Raw genomic sequence first — 12,299 nt, forward strand, 5'->3', positions numbered from 1 at the left:
TAACTACAAGAGCAGTGACCACCGTAGACCAAAAACGAAATTGACTCGTACATATTTGGGTGAGACCCAACTGCTGTCTGAATTTTTACTTTGCGCCACTCATGTACTGAGCCCGAATCACAGTATTTTTGTCTTCGTCATCGGGGGATACGGACGACCGACAATACGAGTTAGCGGTCCGTGAGCCGACTCTGCTTCGTCAACTTTCTTTCATTTGTTCTGCTTTCCAGGCATCATTGCCATGGTCGTCGTCACGGTGTCGTGCATCATGGTGTTTGTCGTCCGCCACACGTTCCGACACAAAGGCTCCTACCACACCAACGAGGCCAAGGGAGCCGAGTCGGCCGACTGCGCCGACGCAGCTATCATCGTCAACGACCCCGCCTTCACCGAAACCATTGACGAAAGCAAGAAGGAGTGGTTCATCTGAGCCGTCTTTCTCAACAACAACATGGACGCAAGACTGTAGGATGTATGTAGTTAGTAAATAGTGGAACCTGGAGAACTTGTTTAGGGGCGTTTGTATGGAAACTTTATGGACATCAGCGCATCCGTGTTGAGCACATGAGGCAAAGCCTGGGAGGCAGTTTATTTGAACCATTTTAAAACCAACTGCGGGGCAAAGAAAACGCCATGGACGGACGGACGGACGTGTGAATGCTACGGTCAATAGCTTCATTTATTTATTAATATTTATGTTCTATTTCGTAATATATTTTCTTTATTTGCATCCTTGCAATAAATACGGTGAGGGAAAGACAACAATCCTGTAAACTGCTACTTTGTGCCAACTAATAATACTGCACATTCATAACGATGTTATAATCATGCTTTGTTTTATGTGTAGCAGTGAAATCTTACCGTGCATGTCAAAGGAAATTCAATGCTTTTGATTTATTTTGGGCGGCACGGTGGCCGACTGGTTAGAGCGTCAGCCTCACGGTTCTGAGGACCCGGGTTCAATCCCCGGCCCCGCCTGTGTGGAGTTTGCATGTTCTCCCCGTGCCTGCGTGGGTTTTCTCCGGGCACTCCGGTTTCCTCCCACATCCCAAAAACATGCATGAATTGGAGACTCTAAATTGCCCGTTGGTATGACTGTGAGTGCGAATGGTTGTTTGTTCCTATGTGCCCTGCAATTGGCTGGCAACCAGTTCAGGGTGTACCCCGCCTCCTGCCCGATGACAGCTGGGATAGGCTCCAGCACGCCCGCGACCCTAGTGAGGAGAAGCGGCTCAGAAAATGGATGGATGGATGGATGGATGGATGATTTATTTTGTGCCTAAGTGTCTCTGAAATGACAAAACTGCACCGATTTTATTCTTCACTCTTGCTGCCAAAATCCGTTTCAGACACCACTGGAATCCCATCAGTCCGAAAGACTCCACTGGTTTTGCTCCGCCAGTATTCATTTAATGTGATTTAAAAAAAAAAATTGTAATTAAATTGTAGCACTCCAGCGCAGTGTTTAGTAAGTAAGATAGCTCGGCGATTCCACCTGCAATTACTATATCAACTGGATGACTGGGCTGCTTTTTTTTTTTGTTTGTTTTGTTTTTTTTAAAGGTACATTATCTTAAAACAACCTGTTTACGTTTCATGAAGGATGCCGTTCCTAGTTAAGAATGTTGCTTCCGTACAAACTATAGCTTACTCACATTGTGACATTTGATTGTATCCCATTTCTTTGCAGTGCGATGTAATGGCATGACATTTTCTTCATTGTTTTATGTAAAATGCTTTGTCTGATTCTTTTATAGCATATTGCTTTCTGTCTTTCTTTCAAAATGCATCAAGCCTGAGCTTATACAACCCTAAATATGCTACACATTTTAAGTAAATGGCATTTGGGGTGTAAAATGCTTTAGAGGACGTGTCCCGTAAGCATCCTCAAAGTTTGATGACATTTGGACTACTAGTCAATGAATTATGATCAATTGCTGAGCCCCCGCAAAGACATTTTACACCCATCCATCCATTTTCTGTACCGTTTATCCTCACGCAGATCGCGGCCGTGCTGTAGCCTATCCCAGCTATCTTGGGGCGAGAGGCGGAGTACACCCTGAACTGGTCATCAGCCAATTGCAGGACACATATGAACAAACAACCATTTGCACCTATGGGCAATTTAGAGTCTTCAATCAACCTACCACGCTTGTATTTGGGATGTGGGAGGAAACCGGAGTGCTCGGAGAAAACCCACGCAGGCACGGGGAGAACATGCAAACGCCACACAGACTAGGCCGGGATTTGAACCCCGGTCCTCAGCACTGTGAGGCGGATGTGCTAACCAGTCGTTCACCGCGTCGCCGAGAGAATAGCAAAAAAACAAAACAAAACTCAGTTTGACTCAGTTTGATCTTGCCATTTGAATACAGGTACATGATTTGAGAATCGTATTCAGTTTTTATTTACATGACATTTTTATTTACATTTGCCCCAACTTCACTGGAATTGTGCTTCGTACAATCAAACTTGACAATGAAGCTTGTAACTATGCAACAGTTTATTTAAACTTTTTTTCATGTACAGAACATTTTTCACTTTTGAAGTACAGTACATTTTTAAAGTACAATTCAGTTGAATTAACAAGTACAGTAAATGTTTTTTCAGACAAAAAACCTTAGCCTTTTTTTTTTTTTTTTTTGTTTAACTATTTTAATGTTGGCCGTGATGAGACTTGGAGAGCTACAGTAAATATTTTTGAGGTGGTAATTGGCTCAAAACGTTTTAGAACGACTACACTAAAGAAAGATATGCATTTATTTCTCTCACATGAAATTGGACTAAACTTCCTGTTTTTTTTGGTCAATTAGGATGAGCAATACATTTTCTATTTGCTAAATACCAGGATAATGAGAGGATGTTTTTAAGGCCATTTTTCATGACTTTCAGAAGCTTACATACATTTATTATTACAGTATTTAGTACCATGGCCTTAAAACTGTATGACTTGAGTCAAGAATTTTAGATATCCTTCCACAAGCTTCTGACAATACTTTTGGCCCATTCCTCCTGACATAATCGGTGTCACTGAGGCAAATTGTAGACCACCTTGCTCACACATGCCTTTTCCGGTCTGGGTATACATTTTCAAAAGGATAGATATCAAGGCTTTGCCATGGCCACTCCAGAACATTGAGTTCATCATCCTTAAGGCACATCCTTAAGAGTTCATCATCCTTAAGGCAGTATGCTTCGCGTCGTTGTCCATTTGGAAGACCCATTTGTGCCCAAGCTTTAACTTCCTGGCTGAGGTCGAGATGTTGCTTCAGTATTTCCACATAATGTTCTCTCTCATGATGTCATTTTGTGGCGTGCAGCAGTCCCTCCTGAAGAAAAACAACCCCACAGCATGATTCTCCCACCCCTGCATTTCTAATTTGCAAGCTTCCCTCCATACGCAACGATGCACATTATGTACAAAACATCCATTTTCCGTACCGCTTAGTGTATAATTGTTTGAACAGACGAACCTTCAGGCATCTGGAAATTGCACCCAAGGATGAACCAGACTCGTGCAAGTCCAAACTTCCTGATATCTTGGCTCATTTCTTTTGTTTTCTAATGACATTGTGTTTCAGGTGTGCCTAGTTCAAATACATCCACTGGTGTGTCTCATTAACTCGGAAGCTTCCAAAGAAAACACACCATAATCTGGGTTTTCCCAAATTATTTAAAGGCACAGTAATCTTACTGTATGCAAATTTCTAACTTTAAAGAAAGTAATGAAAGTTTTCCTAAAAAACTCATTATTCTGGAATTTGGTAAATGGAAATAATTTTAGTAAGCCCAAGTGATCTAAAACAGACAAGGTTTAGCAATTTCATGACAAATGGGGAAACATCTGGTTTCAACTGTATATATCGCAATATTTTATAAAATGTTGCAGTTTCTAAATAGAATACATTTTTGTTGATTACAGCTTGGGGATAACTGTATTGATTAAAGCAAAGCAAATTTATTTATATAGCACATCATACACAAGGTAACTCCATGCGCTTTACATGATTAAAAGCATTAAAAACAGAGAAACAAAACATCATAAACATTTAACACAAAGAAGGGGGGGACAAACAAAAGTACAATTAAAACAGCATACAGTGCAAGAAATATTTAAAAGTGCTCTAAAAAGCATGAGGGGGGAGGGAGGGGGAAAAAAAAGAAATGTTTTAACCTGGATTTAAAAACATGCACACTTGGGGCTGACATCACTTCTGTTGGCAATTTATTCCATTTGTGTGCAGCATAATAGCTAAATGCTGCTTCACCAGGTTTGCTTTGGACTCTGTGCTCCACTATTTGACCTGAGTCTGTGGAGCTCAGAGCCCAACTGGGTTTATATTCCACTAGCATTTCTTTCATGTATTCAGGACCTAAACCATTTAGTGATTTATAGACCAATAGCAGAACTTTTAACTTCTATTCTAAAGCTGACTGGAAACCAGTGTAAAGACTTTAGAATGGGAGTAATATGCTCTGACCTCTTTGTTCGGGTCAGAACCCGAGCTGCAGCACTCTGAATGAGCTGCAGCTGTTTAATGCTCCTTTCGGGGAGTCCAGTCAGAAGACCATTACAATAGTCAAGTCTACTTGTGATAAAAACATGGATGAGCTTCTCCTGGTCTGCTTGACACATGCAAGCCTTCACTCTGGATATGTTCTTCAGATGGTAGAAGGCAGTTTTAGTAATTGATTTGATATTACTGTTGAAAGTCAGGTCGGAATCTATCAGAACACCAAGGTTTTGGACTTGGTCTTTGGTTTTTAAAGAGAGTCACTCCAGGTATTTACTAACAGCAATCCTCTTTGCTTTATTGCCCAAAACAATTATGTCAGTTTTGTTGTGGTTTAATTGAAGAACATTTTGGGTCATCCAGATATTTATCCGTTTTAGACAGTGCCACACCTCAATTGAACTGTAGTCATCTGGAGACTGCTACATATAACTGTGTGTCATCTGCATAGCTATGATACTCAAAATTAAAGTTCTGAAGAATTTGACCCAAGGGTAGCATATACAGGAGGGGTCCAAGAACTGACCCTTGAGGGACCCCATAGGTCATTGCCATTCGATGAGATTGAACTCTTCCAATGGTTACAAAATAACTCCTTTCCTCCTGGTAGGACCTGAACCATTTAAGCACTGTTCCATTTAGTTTCCAACCTGCTCAGTAGTATATTATGATCTACTGTATCAAAAGGCGCACTGAGGTCCAACAAGACCAGAATTGACACCTTTCCTGCGTCAGTATTCAACCTTATATCATTTAGCGCTTTGATAAGCGCAGATTCCGGACTGTGATGAGTTCGGAAACCTGATTGAAATTTGTCAAAAAGTCCATTTAAGTTCAAGAAATTGCTGAGTTGATTAAAAATAACTCTCTCAACAATCTTGGCTATGAAAGGGAGATTTGAGACACGTCTATAGCTTGCTAACATGGAAGCGTCCAGCGTTCTATTTTGTAGAAGAGGCTTAATGGCAGCTACTTTAAGAGCTTTAGGAAACTCGCTTGACTGAAGTGAGCAATCGATTACTCCTCTACTGTGTTCTAGGTCACCTCAAGATTGTCTTAGTCTTAATAGGAGCCACAGCATTCATGACATTTGAGATTTTCCAGGTGAAACTATCCAAAAGTTCATCAACTGTCTCAGCATTCACAGTTTGTGGCACAGCTATGGTCTCCATAAACCCAGTGGCGGTACTCTCATTTATGTACCTTTTCTTAATAGACATAGATTAATGCAAAACTACCTAAATGTAGTATTTCTACACAACAAAAACTATTACATCAGCTGTTTTGACAACAAGGTGGCATTTTTAAGACCTTTGAACATTGGACTTTGGGATCAAGTTTAATTTCAAAGAAAATAATGCTTTTTAGTTTGGAAGGTAGACTCCCATATCACATCTCTACTTTTTAATTATCAGTGTCTTAATTTCATACCCTCTGAAGTACAAGAAATGGTAGTACAAGTATCGTCCCTGTGCCAAAAAGCAGCCGGTGTTGCAACACAAATGTCCTACAACACAGCAGTGTTAAATTTAAACTGCAAATGAACATTTTTGTAACCCTTCCAAACACGAGGTAGAAAAATGTAACATCACTGCAGCCTCAACACAAACAGCTTGTAACTGTTTGTTAAAGTTACATATATATATATATATATATATATATATTATTTTTTTTTTACTTTTTATAAAAGGCCATGCATAAAACCGAAAAAGGAAATTGATTAATTCAATTGTTAAATTTTCCCACACATTTCTATTATCAAACACAAAACCTTTACAAAGACTCAGACGAGGAGAATGTTTCTAAAAGCATCTTTCTGCAATGTGAATGTAACGTAAACACTTGGCTATACTATTTCTCTTTAATTGCAGGGGAAATAATCAACACATTAGCGATATTCAGGCTGGCTGCCAAAAGGAACCGCTTTCACCAGCATAGTACACAAATGCATTAGATTACATAAAGAAATCCATTAGTAGTCTTACATTTTCACTTCAATTATAGAACTTTATAAAAATCAAGACACCTAAAAAAATGTACTTATGAGGACGGGAGGGTTGAAAAATGTTTTGTTGCGTCTGTATTACATTAGCCCCATTGTGCTGAAAGTAAATCTCTGAAGATGGTTTGCTCGAAACACTTGGCCTCTTAAAAAAGTGTCCAATTGTAAAAAAGAGAAAAAAAAACAAAAAAAAAACATCACTTAACCATCGTAAGTGAGGTTGGAATCTTGTGGTGGTAAATATAATTACAATTATGCCAAACATGTTTAGTTTTAGGGTGGCAGCCAAATCAATAAAATTATTTAAAAAAAAAGCAGCCACGAAAGCAAATAGACTGAATAGGAAATTATCACCAAGCTGGAGTGGAGTTACGTTTCTTAATGCAGTGTGCTACGTATTCAAATCAGTCTTTAAATACTAAAACGCTAATTGTGAGCGGAAAATCTGATGAGGGCGGCCAAACAACCAAAGAGACAAGCTGCCATTGCTCCTCATGGGACAACGCAGGACAAACGTCTCCAGCCACTGCTCAGTTTTCTCGCTGTTGCTATTAATGCACATAGCGTGTACTCTATCTTCGTTGGACAGGCGCTGGTGCAAAGCGCATAGAGCTTCTTGTCCAAGGTCATCACACCCTCTCCATAAAGATTTGTCGGGAAAAATCCAAAGGAACTGTTTTGTTGCTAAAATCGGAGTCTTGATTTCACAAGGGTGCGATTGGTAGATCAATCGGTGAACAGAGGAACTGCAATATGCAGCAGAGGTCGGCGCACTCGCTCATTTGTCTGAGGGTTGAGCTGCTTCGAAGTTAACAGCCAACTTCCTGTGCTTCCTTTTCGAGGCGGAGCCAGGGGTGTGGCCCGTGGCCGGCCTATTTTGTCGAGGGGGCGTCGTCGTCAAGGGAACCGCGTCGGCCGCAGCTGCTGGATAGGGCTCTTTTCTGACGGTTTGACTCTGAGTTTGTGATTGGCAAGGTCTGTCCTGGGCTCTCTGGGCTTGATTCCTGGCCACAGTTCGGGTGGTGGAGTAAAATTCTTTGGTATTTTGGTGGTGCTTGTTGGCTGACACTCGCTTCTTAGTCACCTGTTGATGTTTAAGAGCAAAACATAATTTTCAGGAACAAAATCAAGATGAGAAAGGAGGAAAACAACTCCACACAGGAGCTACTTTTTGGACTTTGATCAGTGATACGACCACAGAAAGCAAGAGAGGGCTAAGAGCCAAAATATGATTTCGAACGCCGTTTTTTAAGTAAGCTGCGTCCCTCGTTTATTGTGGGGGTTATGTTTCAGTTTTACTGTAAATCAGTGAAGTAGGAATCAAGTATTTATGGAGTTTTAACCTTGGGGTGGCTAGTCTTATAATACAATGGTTAAGTTATTTGTACACTTAAATAATGTCAAAATGTTATTCTTTGAATTGCTATTATTTCCAATGAGAAAAAAGTATTTGACCAAACAGAATGAATTGTGTTGACTTGTATTGCTGACCTGTAATGGGATGAACTGGTTATGCGAGCCCATCGGCAAAGTTGTGACCGGTTGCGGCCGCGCAGCACCGGGGAACGTTCCTGCTGCGCCATAGAATGGCGGGTTCTGGTGGTAGTGGGGAGGCAGAGGCATTCCCCAGATAGGGGCAGGAGCACAACCCCGTGGAGGAATCAGCAAGCCGCCTACACAGAACAATGCAAAGTGTAAGGAGCAAAATAGATTGATAATGACAGTAATTCAAGAAGAATAGAATGGACAGCAAAGTGAGCAGTGGTTACAGCAGCGAACAGTGTTGCCACACTTACCTTGAAAAATGTACTGATGACTGAGTTACTTTACTGATTACTTGATTTCAAAAGTACTTAAGTTAGAAAATAGTAACTTTTTACATATCCACAGTACAAAAAAAGCATTAGCTTAACCATACCCATAACTTGATAATGTACGCCACACACGTTGCAGAATGATGTCATCAACATGAAAAAAAGAACTTAAATATGAGTGTAGTTGAAGCCACATTAAATGAGCAACTTAGTGCAGACCTGACATGCCAACATAGGACAGTAAGTATCTAAACGTAAAAAAAATTGGTACTTAGTGAGAAACACTGATGCAAAAGTAACTATTTTTGGTTTGAAGAAGTAACTCTAGTCTAATTTATTCAGTACACCAGTCGTTTCTTTTTCAGAACATTCCAAATGGTTCTATTGGCCATGCCCAATGTTAGTGCAATAGCTCTGATCGATTTTCCCTCAGCTTCAAAACGGTTTGCTTTTCTCCCATAGACAGCTCTCTGGTCTTCATGTTTGCGAAAGAGCAAATGCAGTTTTCACAGGTGAAACCCAAAGCTGTTATTGGCTTAAAAAAAACTAAAGGGGCTTAACTAATACAGTACAAAGACGCTAATAATGAAATAATCACTAAAACGTAATGTTTTTAACGTATATATAATGTTAATGTACGGGGCCAGTGCAGGTTCTTACAGGGCCACCACAGCTTGGCTCATATTGGGCAGCCACCTAAAATGGCTTAATATCGGAAACTGTAAATGTAGCATTAAACTGCATGATTGCGAAAGGATTCCCCAACCCCTCTCCAGACTTCTGCTAACGCTGCAGAATAGGGCAATCATTTATATTGATATTTCCATTATTTTTTCCCCAGTGTATAATATATAAAAATGCATGCCTCAAATATAAAATCCAGGCAACTGAAGAAGTGGGTTCTCATGAAGGTGTACAATTTTGCGGCTGTAGAACTTTGCAGTAACAACACAGTTGCCTATCTAGAATTAGATAGAAGTCAATTGATTACCTGACTGGTTGAAGACTGGAGGCATGGGTTTGATGGCCGGAGGCTGCATAGGTCCCATTCCATGGAACAGAGAGGGTTGAAGAGGGAAGCCTGACCCCAGTGAATTCTAAAGTGATAAAAGGTTTTACTGTAATACTTCTGATCTATTTACAAAATAATGCGTAAAGTTAAATAATACAAAACAAATAATTGTAATATGAGGTAGTGTTGTGTGGTATGATCTATAGCAGAGGTCACAAGTAGCTGTGGGCCTGTTCTGAAAATAGCTCACCAATGATGGGACATTGCGATTTCCTAGGAATATTGTAGAAGTGTAAAATGGAAACACTAGCAGAAATTTATAAAGTGCTGCATATTCACATCAAGCCATGATCTCCAACTCTCACTCGAGCGGTTCGCAGCCGAGTGTGAAGCGATTGTGATGAGAATGAGCACCTCCAAATCTGAGACCATGGTCCTCAGTCGGAAAAGGGTGGAGAGCCCTCTATGGGTCGGGGATGAGATCTTGCCCCAAGTGGAGGAGTTCAAGTATCTTGGAGTCTTGAGAATGGAACGGGAGATCGACAGGCGGATCGGTGCGGCGTCTGCAGTGATGCGGACTTTGTATCGGTCCGTTGTGGTAAAGAAGGAGCTAAACCGAAAGGTGAAGCTCTCCATTTACCGGTCGATCTACGTTCCTACCCTCATCTATGGTCACGAGCTGTGGGTTGTGACCGAAAGAACAAGATCCCGGATACAAGCGGTCAAAATGAGTTTCCTCTGCTGGGTGTCTCCTTTAGAGACAGGGTGAGAAGCTCGGTCATCCGGAGGGGCTCGGAGAAGAGCTGCTGCTCCTCCACATTTGAGAGGAGCCAGATGAGGTGGCTCAGGCATCTGATTCGGATGCCTCCTGGGCGCCTCAGGATCCCCCCCCGTGAGGGCTGGATGGGGTGGGTTGGGAGAGGGAAGTCTGGGCTTCCCTGCTGGAGCTACTGCCCCCGCGACCCGACCTCAGATAAGTGGAAGGAAATTGATGGATGGATGTATATTCACATTTCCTTCCTTGTTAAATCATTGTTGATTGTGAGATTATTGTCTTCACATCGATGACTCTAATTATCAATCGCATCAAAGTAATTTGAGTCAATTTGTTACTTCCGACGTGTGTATCAAACAGGTAGCCGTTCACATTATTTAACACCCAATAACCAGCTCTCAGTTTCTGATCAACCACACAACAACAATAGTTTGCCGTACCAGTCTTTGTAAGGCAAAGAAGGCAGCTTTCTCCTTTGCGTCGTTTTCTGACTGACACTGAGGCCCATGAACAGTCAAACCATTGGACAGCTTAACCTGACATAACGCAACACCCTGTGGACACGAACAATGATATGCAATACGTTTAAAGAGGAGCTCTACCCCAGTTGACCACAACAAATGTCCGGCTGTACAAAACAGCAATGCACCCAGCTGCTGAATATCCTCCAATGGTTTCAATTAGTGATGCACCGAAATGAAACTTGACCAAAATACAAAATTGAGGAAACCAATGCCAAAAACCGAAAGACGAAAAACAAAGAAATTATTAATCAATCAATCAAACTTTCTTTGTAAGCGATTTCAGGAAAAAAAAAAAAAAACACGAAGCGCTTTACATGAATGAAAATATAAAAATATCAAACCCGCCAATTATTAATTATGAAACTATGCCAATTATTACTAAAATTGCATTTATGGCTAGGACTGCAGAGCTGCGAACCTACAGCAATTCACTTCCAGAACAATTAGTCTGAATGTCCATATTTTCAAAACTATGTCAAGAACATTACCGTGGGGCAATTATTACAGTATATTATCGAATATATTCTAGAATCGTTAATAAATGATGGCTTCAATTTTGGTTATTTTAATGTATGTACTGCATCAACCTTGTCATGCCAGGCGCATGTGCAGCCAAATGTCTTCTCTTGCATGCTCTTTTTCTATTTCCTGTATCTACTACTGCTGCTGAAATGATGCAAATTTCCCCATTAAGGGACTAATAAAGGTTATAAATAATCATAATATTAAATGTACTTTTAAATTTCTAGGCCCATTTTTGCATTTGACGTAGCAGCAGTGCCATGAATTCATTTCCGGTTTCCGGTCCCTGTGTGGCTCTCCATTCTCGTGTATTCCAGCGCTAATCTGCCTGCTATTTTGCTCTTCAAAGGTCGCTACAATGCGGTTTCCAGCCAGACCTATGTGACAAGTGTACTGTAATCACCTATTTTGGTGTTTAGTGACTTCATGGGATAGCTTAGCAAATACTAGCGTCCCTGTGTGTCCATGTCTTGTTTCTCAGCCCATCCTTTGTGATGACTTGTCTAAAAGTGTAGTTTATTCACTGTCATTGAGACGATGATTAGCGACTTAACAGACACAAGGCGAATCGCCTCCACGGCTTGGCATCGAATTTAGCCGTAGTTCGGCTCCAGTTTGGGCTAGTAGCTGCTAGCATGATGACAGAAAAGCCACACATTTCCCATAATTCATTGCGACAAGAAAATTTGAATTATTACAGTAAAAAAAGACCATCTTTGTTGTTAATGTAAGCTTATGTTACCAGTAGTTGTAAATGTATCAACATTTATGCTTAGTTCACAGTTATGGTTGATTAACGTCACAATTATGTCATTATCAAACCGTGACTGTAGGTCGTGTCTCATATTGTGACCTCCTAGTCAATTCAACTGCATACTCAGCAAAGCTCTCTGGGGCATAGCTTGTTAACAGTAAATGATTCTTTATTCTGAGGTGTACACGCAAGCACACAGCGGCTGTCAACGTTTAATGTGACAGGGTATGCAAGTGACGTTATTTCGGTGATAACTTTTTCTGCCTGAAACCATTCGGTGGCCGAAATGTCGCTGGATCACTAGTTTCAATGATTTTATATGAAGAGCAGGTACAACCACAGACCACTTGAGACTTTAGTGCCTTTGAAGTTTCAGATACAG

General features: G+C 40.8%; 2 protein-coding genes across 4 annotated transcripts in view; one reads left to right on the top strand and one right to left on the bottom strand.

Moving 5' to 3' along the window:
• Positions 1–1,759, top strand: part of cntnap2b (contactin associated protein 2b) — a 29,334-nt gene extending 27,575 nt beyond the window's left edge. For both annotated transcript variants that reach the window (XM_061796296.1, XM_061796297.1), the window contains one exon: positions 231–1,759. In XM_061796296.1, the coding sequence (XP_061652280.1) occupies positions 231–430 (200 nt within the window). In that variant the 3' untranslated portion in view covers positions 431–1,759. The remainder of the gene's footprint in view (positions 1–230) is intronic.
• A 2,179-nt stretch (positions 1,760–3,938) lies between these two features.
• xrn1 (5'-3' exoribonuclease 1) overlaps positions 3,939–12,299 on the bottom strand; it is a 40,085-nt gene continuing 31,724 nt past the window's right edge. The window contains exons 37-40 of one of the 2 annotated variants that reach the window (XM_061796294.1): positions 10,558–10,671; positions 9,322–9,427; positions 8,008–8,189; positions 3,939–7,600 (exon numbers count right to left, since the gene is read on the bottom strand). In XM_061796294.1, the coding sequence (XP_061652278.1) occupies positions 7,295–7,600; positions 8,008–8,189; positions 9,322–9,427; positions 10,558–10,671 (708 nt within the window). In that variant the 3' untranslated portion in view covers positions 3,939–7,294. The remainder of the gene's footprint in view (positions 7,601–8,007; positions 8,190–9,321; positions 9,428–10,557; positions 10,672–12,299) is intronic. The other variant, XM_061796295.1, reaches the window with a different exon arrangement.

This window comes from Phyllopteryx taeniolatus, chromosome 14, assembly GCF_024500385.1.
Source record: "Phyllopteryx taeniolatus isolate TA_2022b chromosome 14, UOR_Ptae_1.2, whole genome shotgun sequence".
NCBI classification, from domain to species: Eukaryota; Metazoa; Chordata; class Actinopteri; order Syngnathiformes; family Syngnathidae; genus Phyllopteryx; species Phyllopteryx taeniolatus.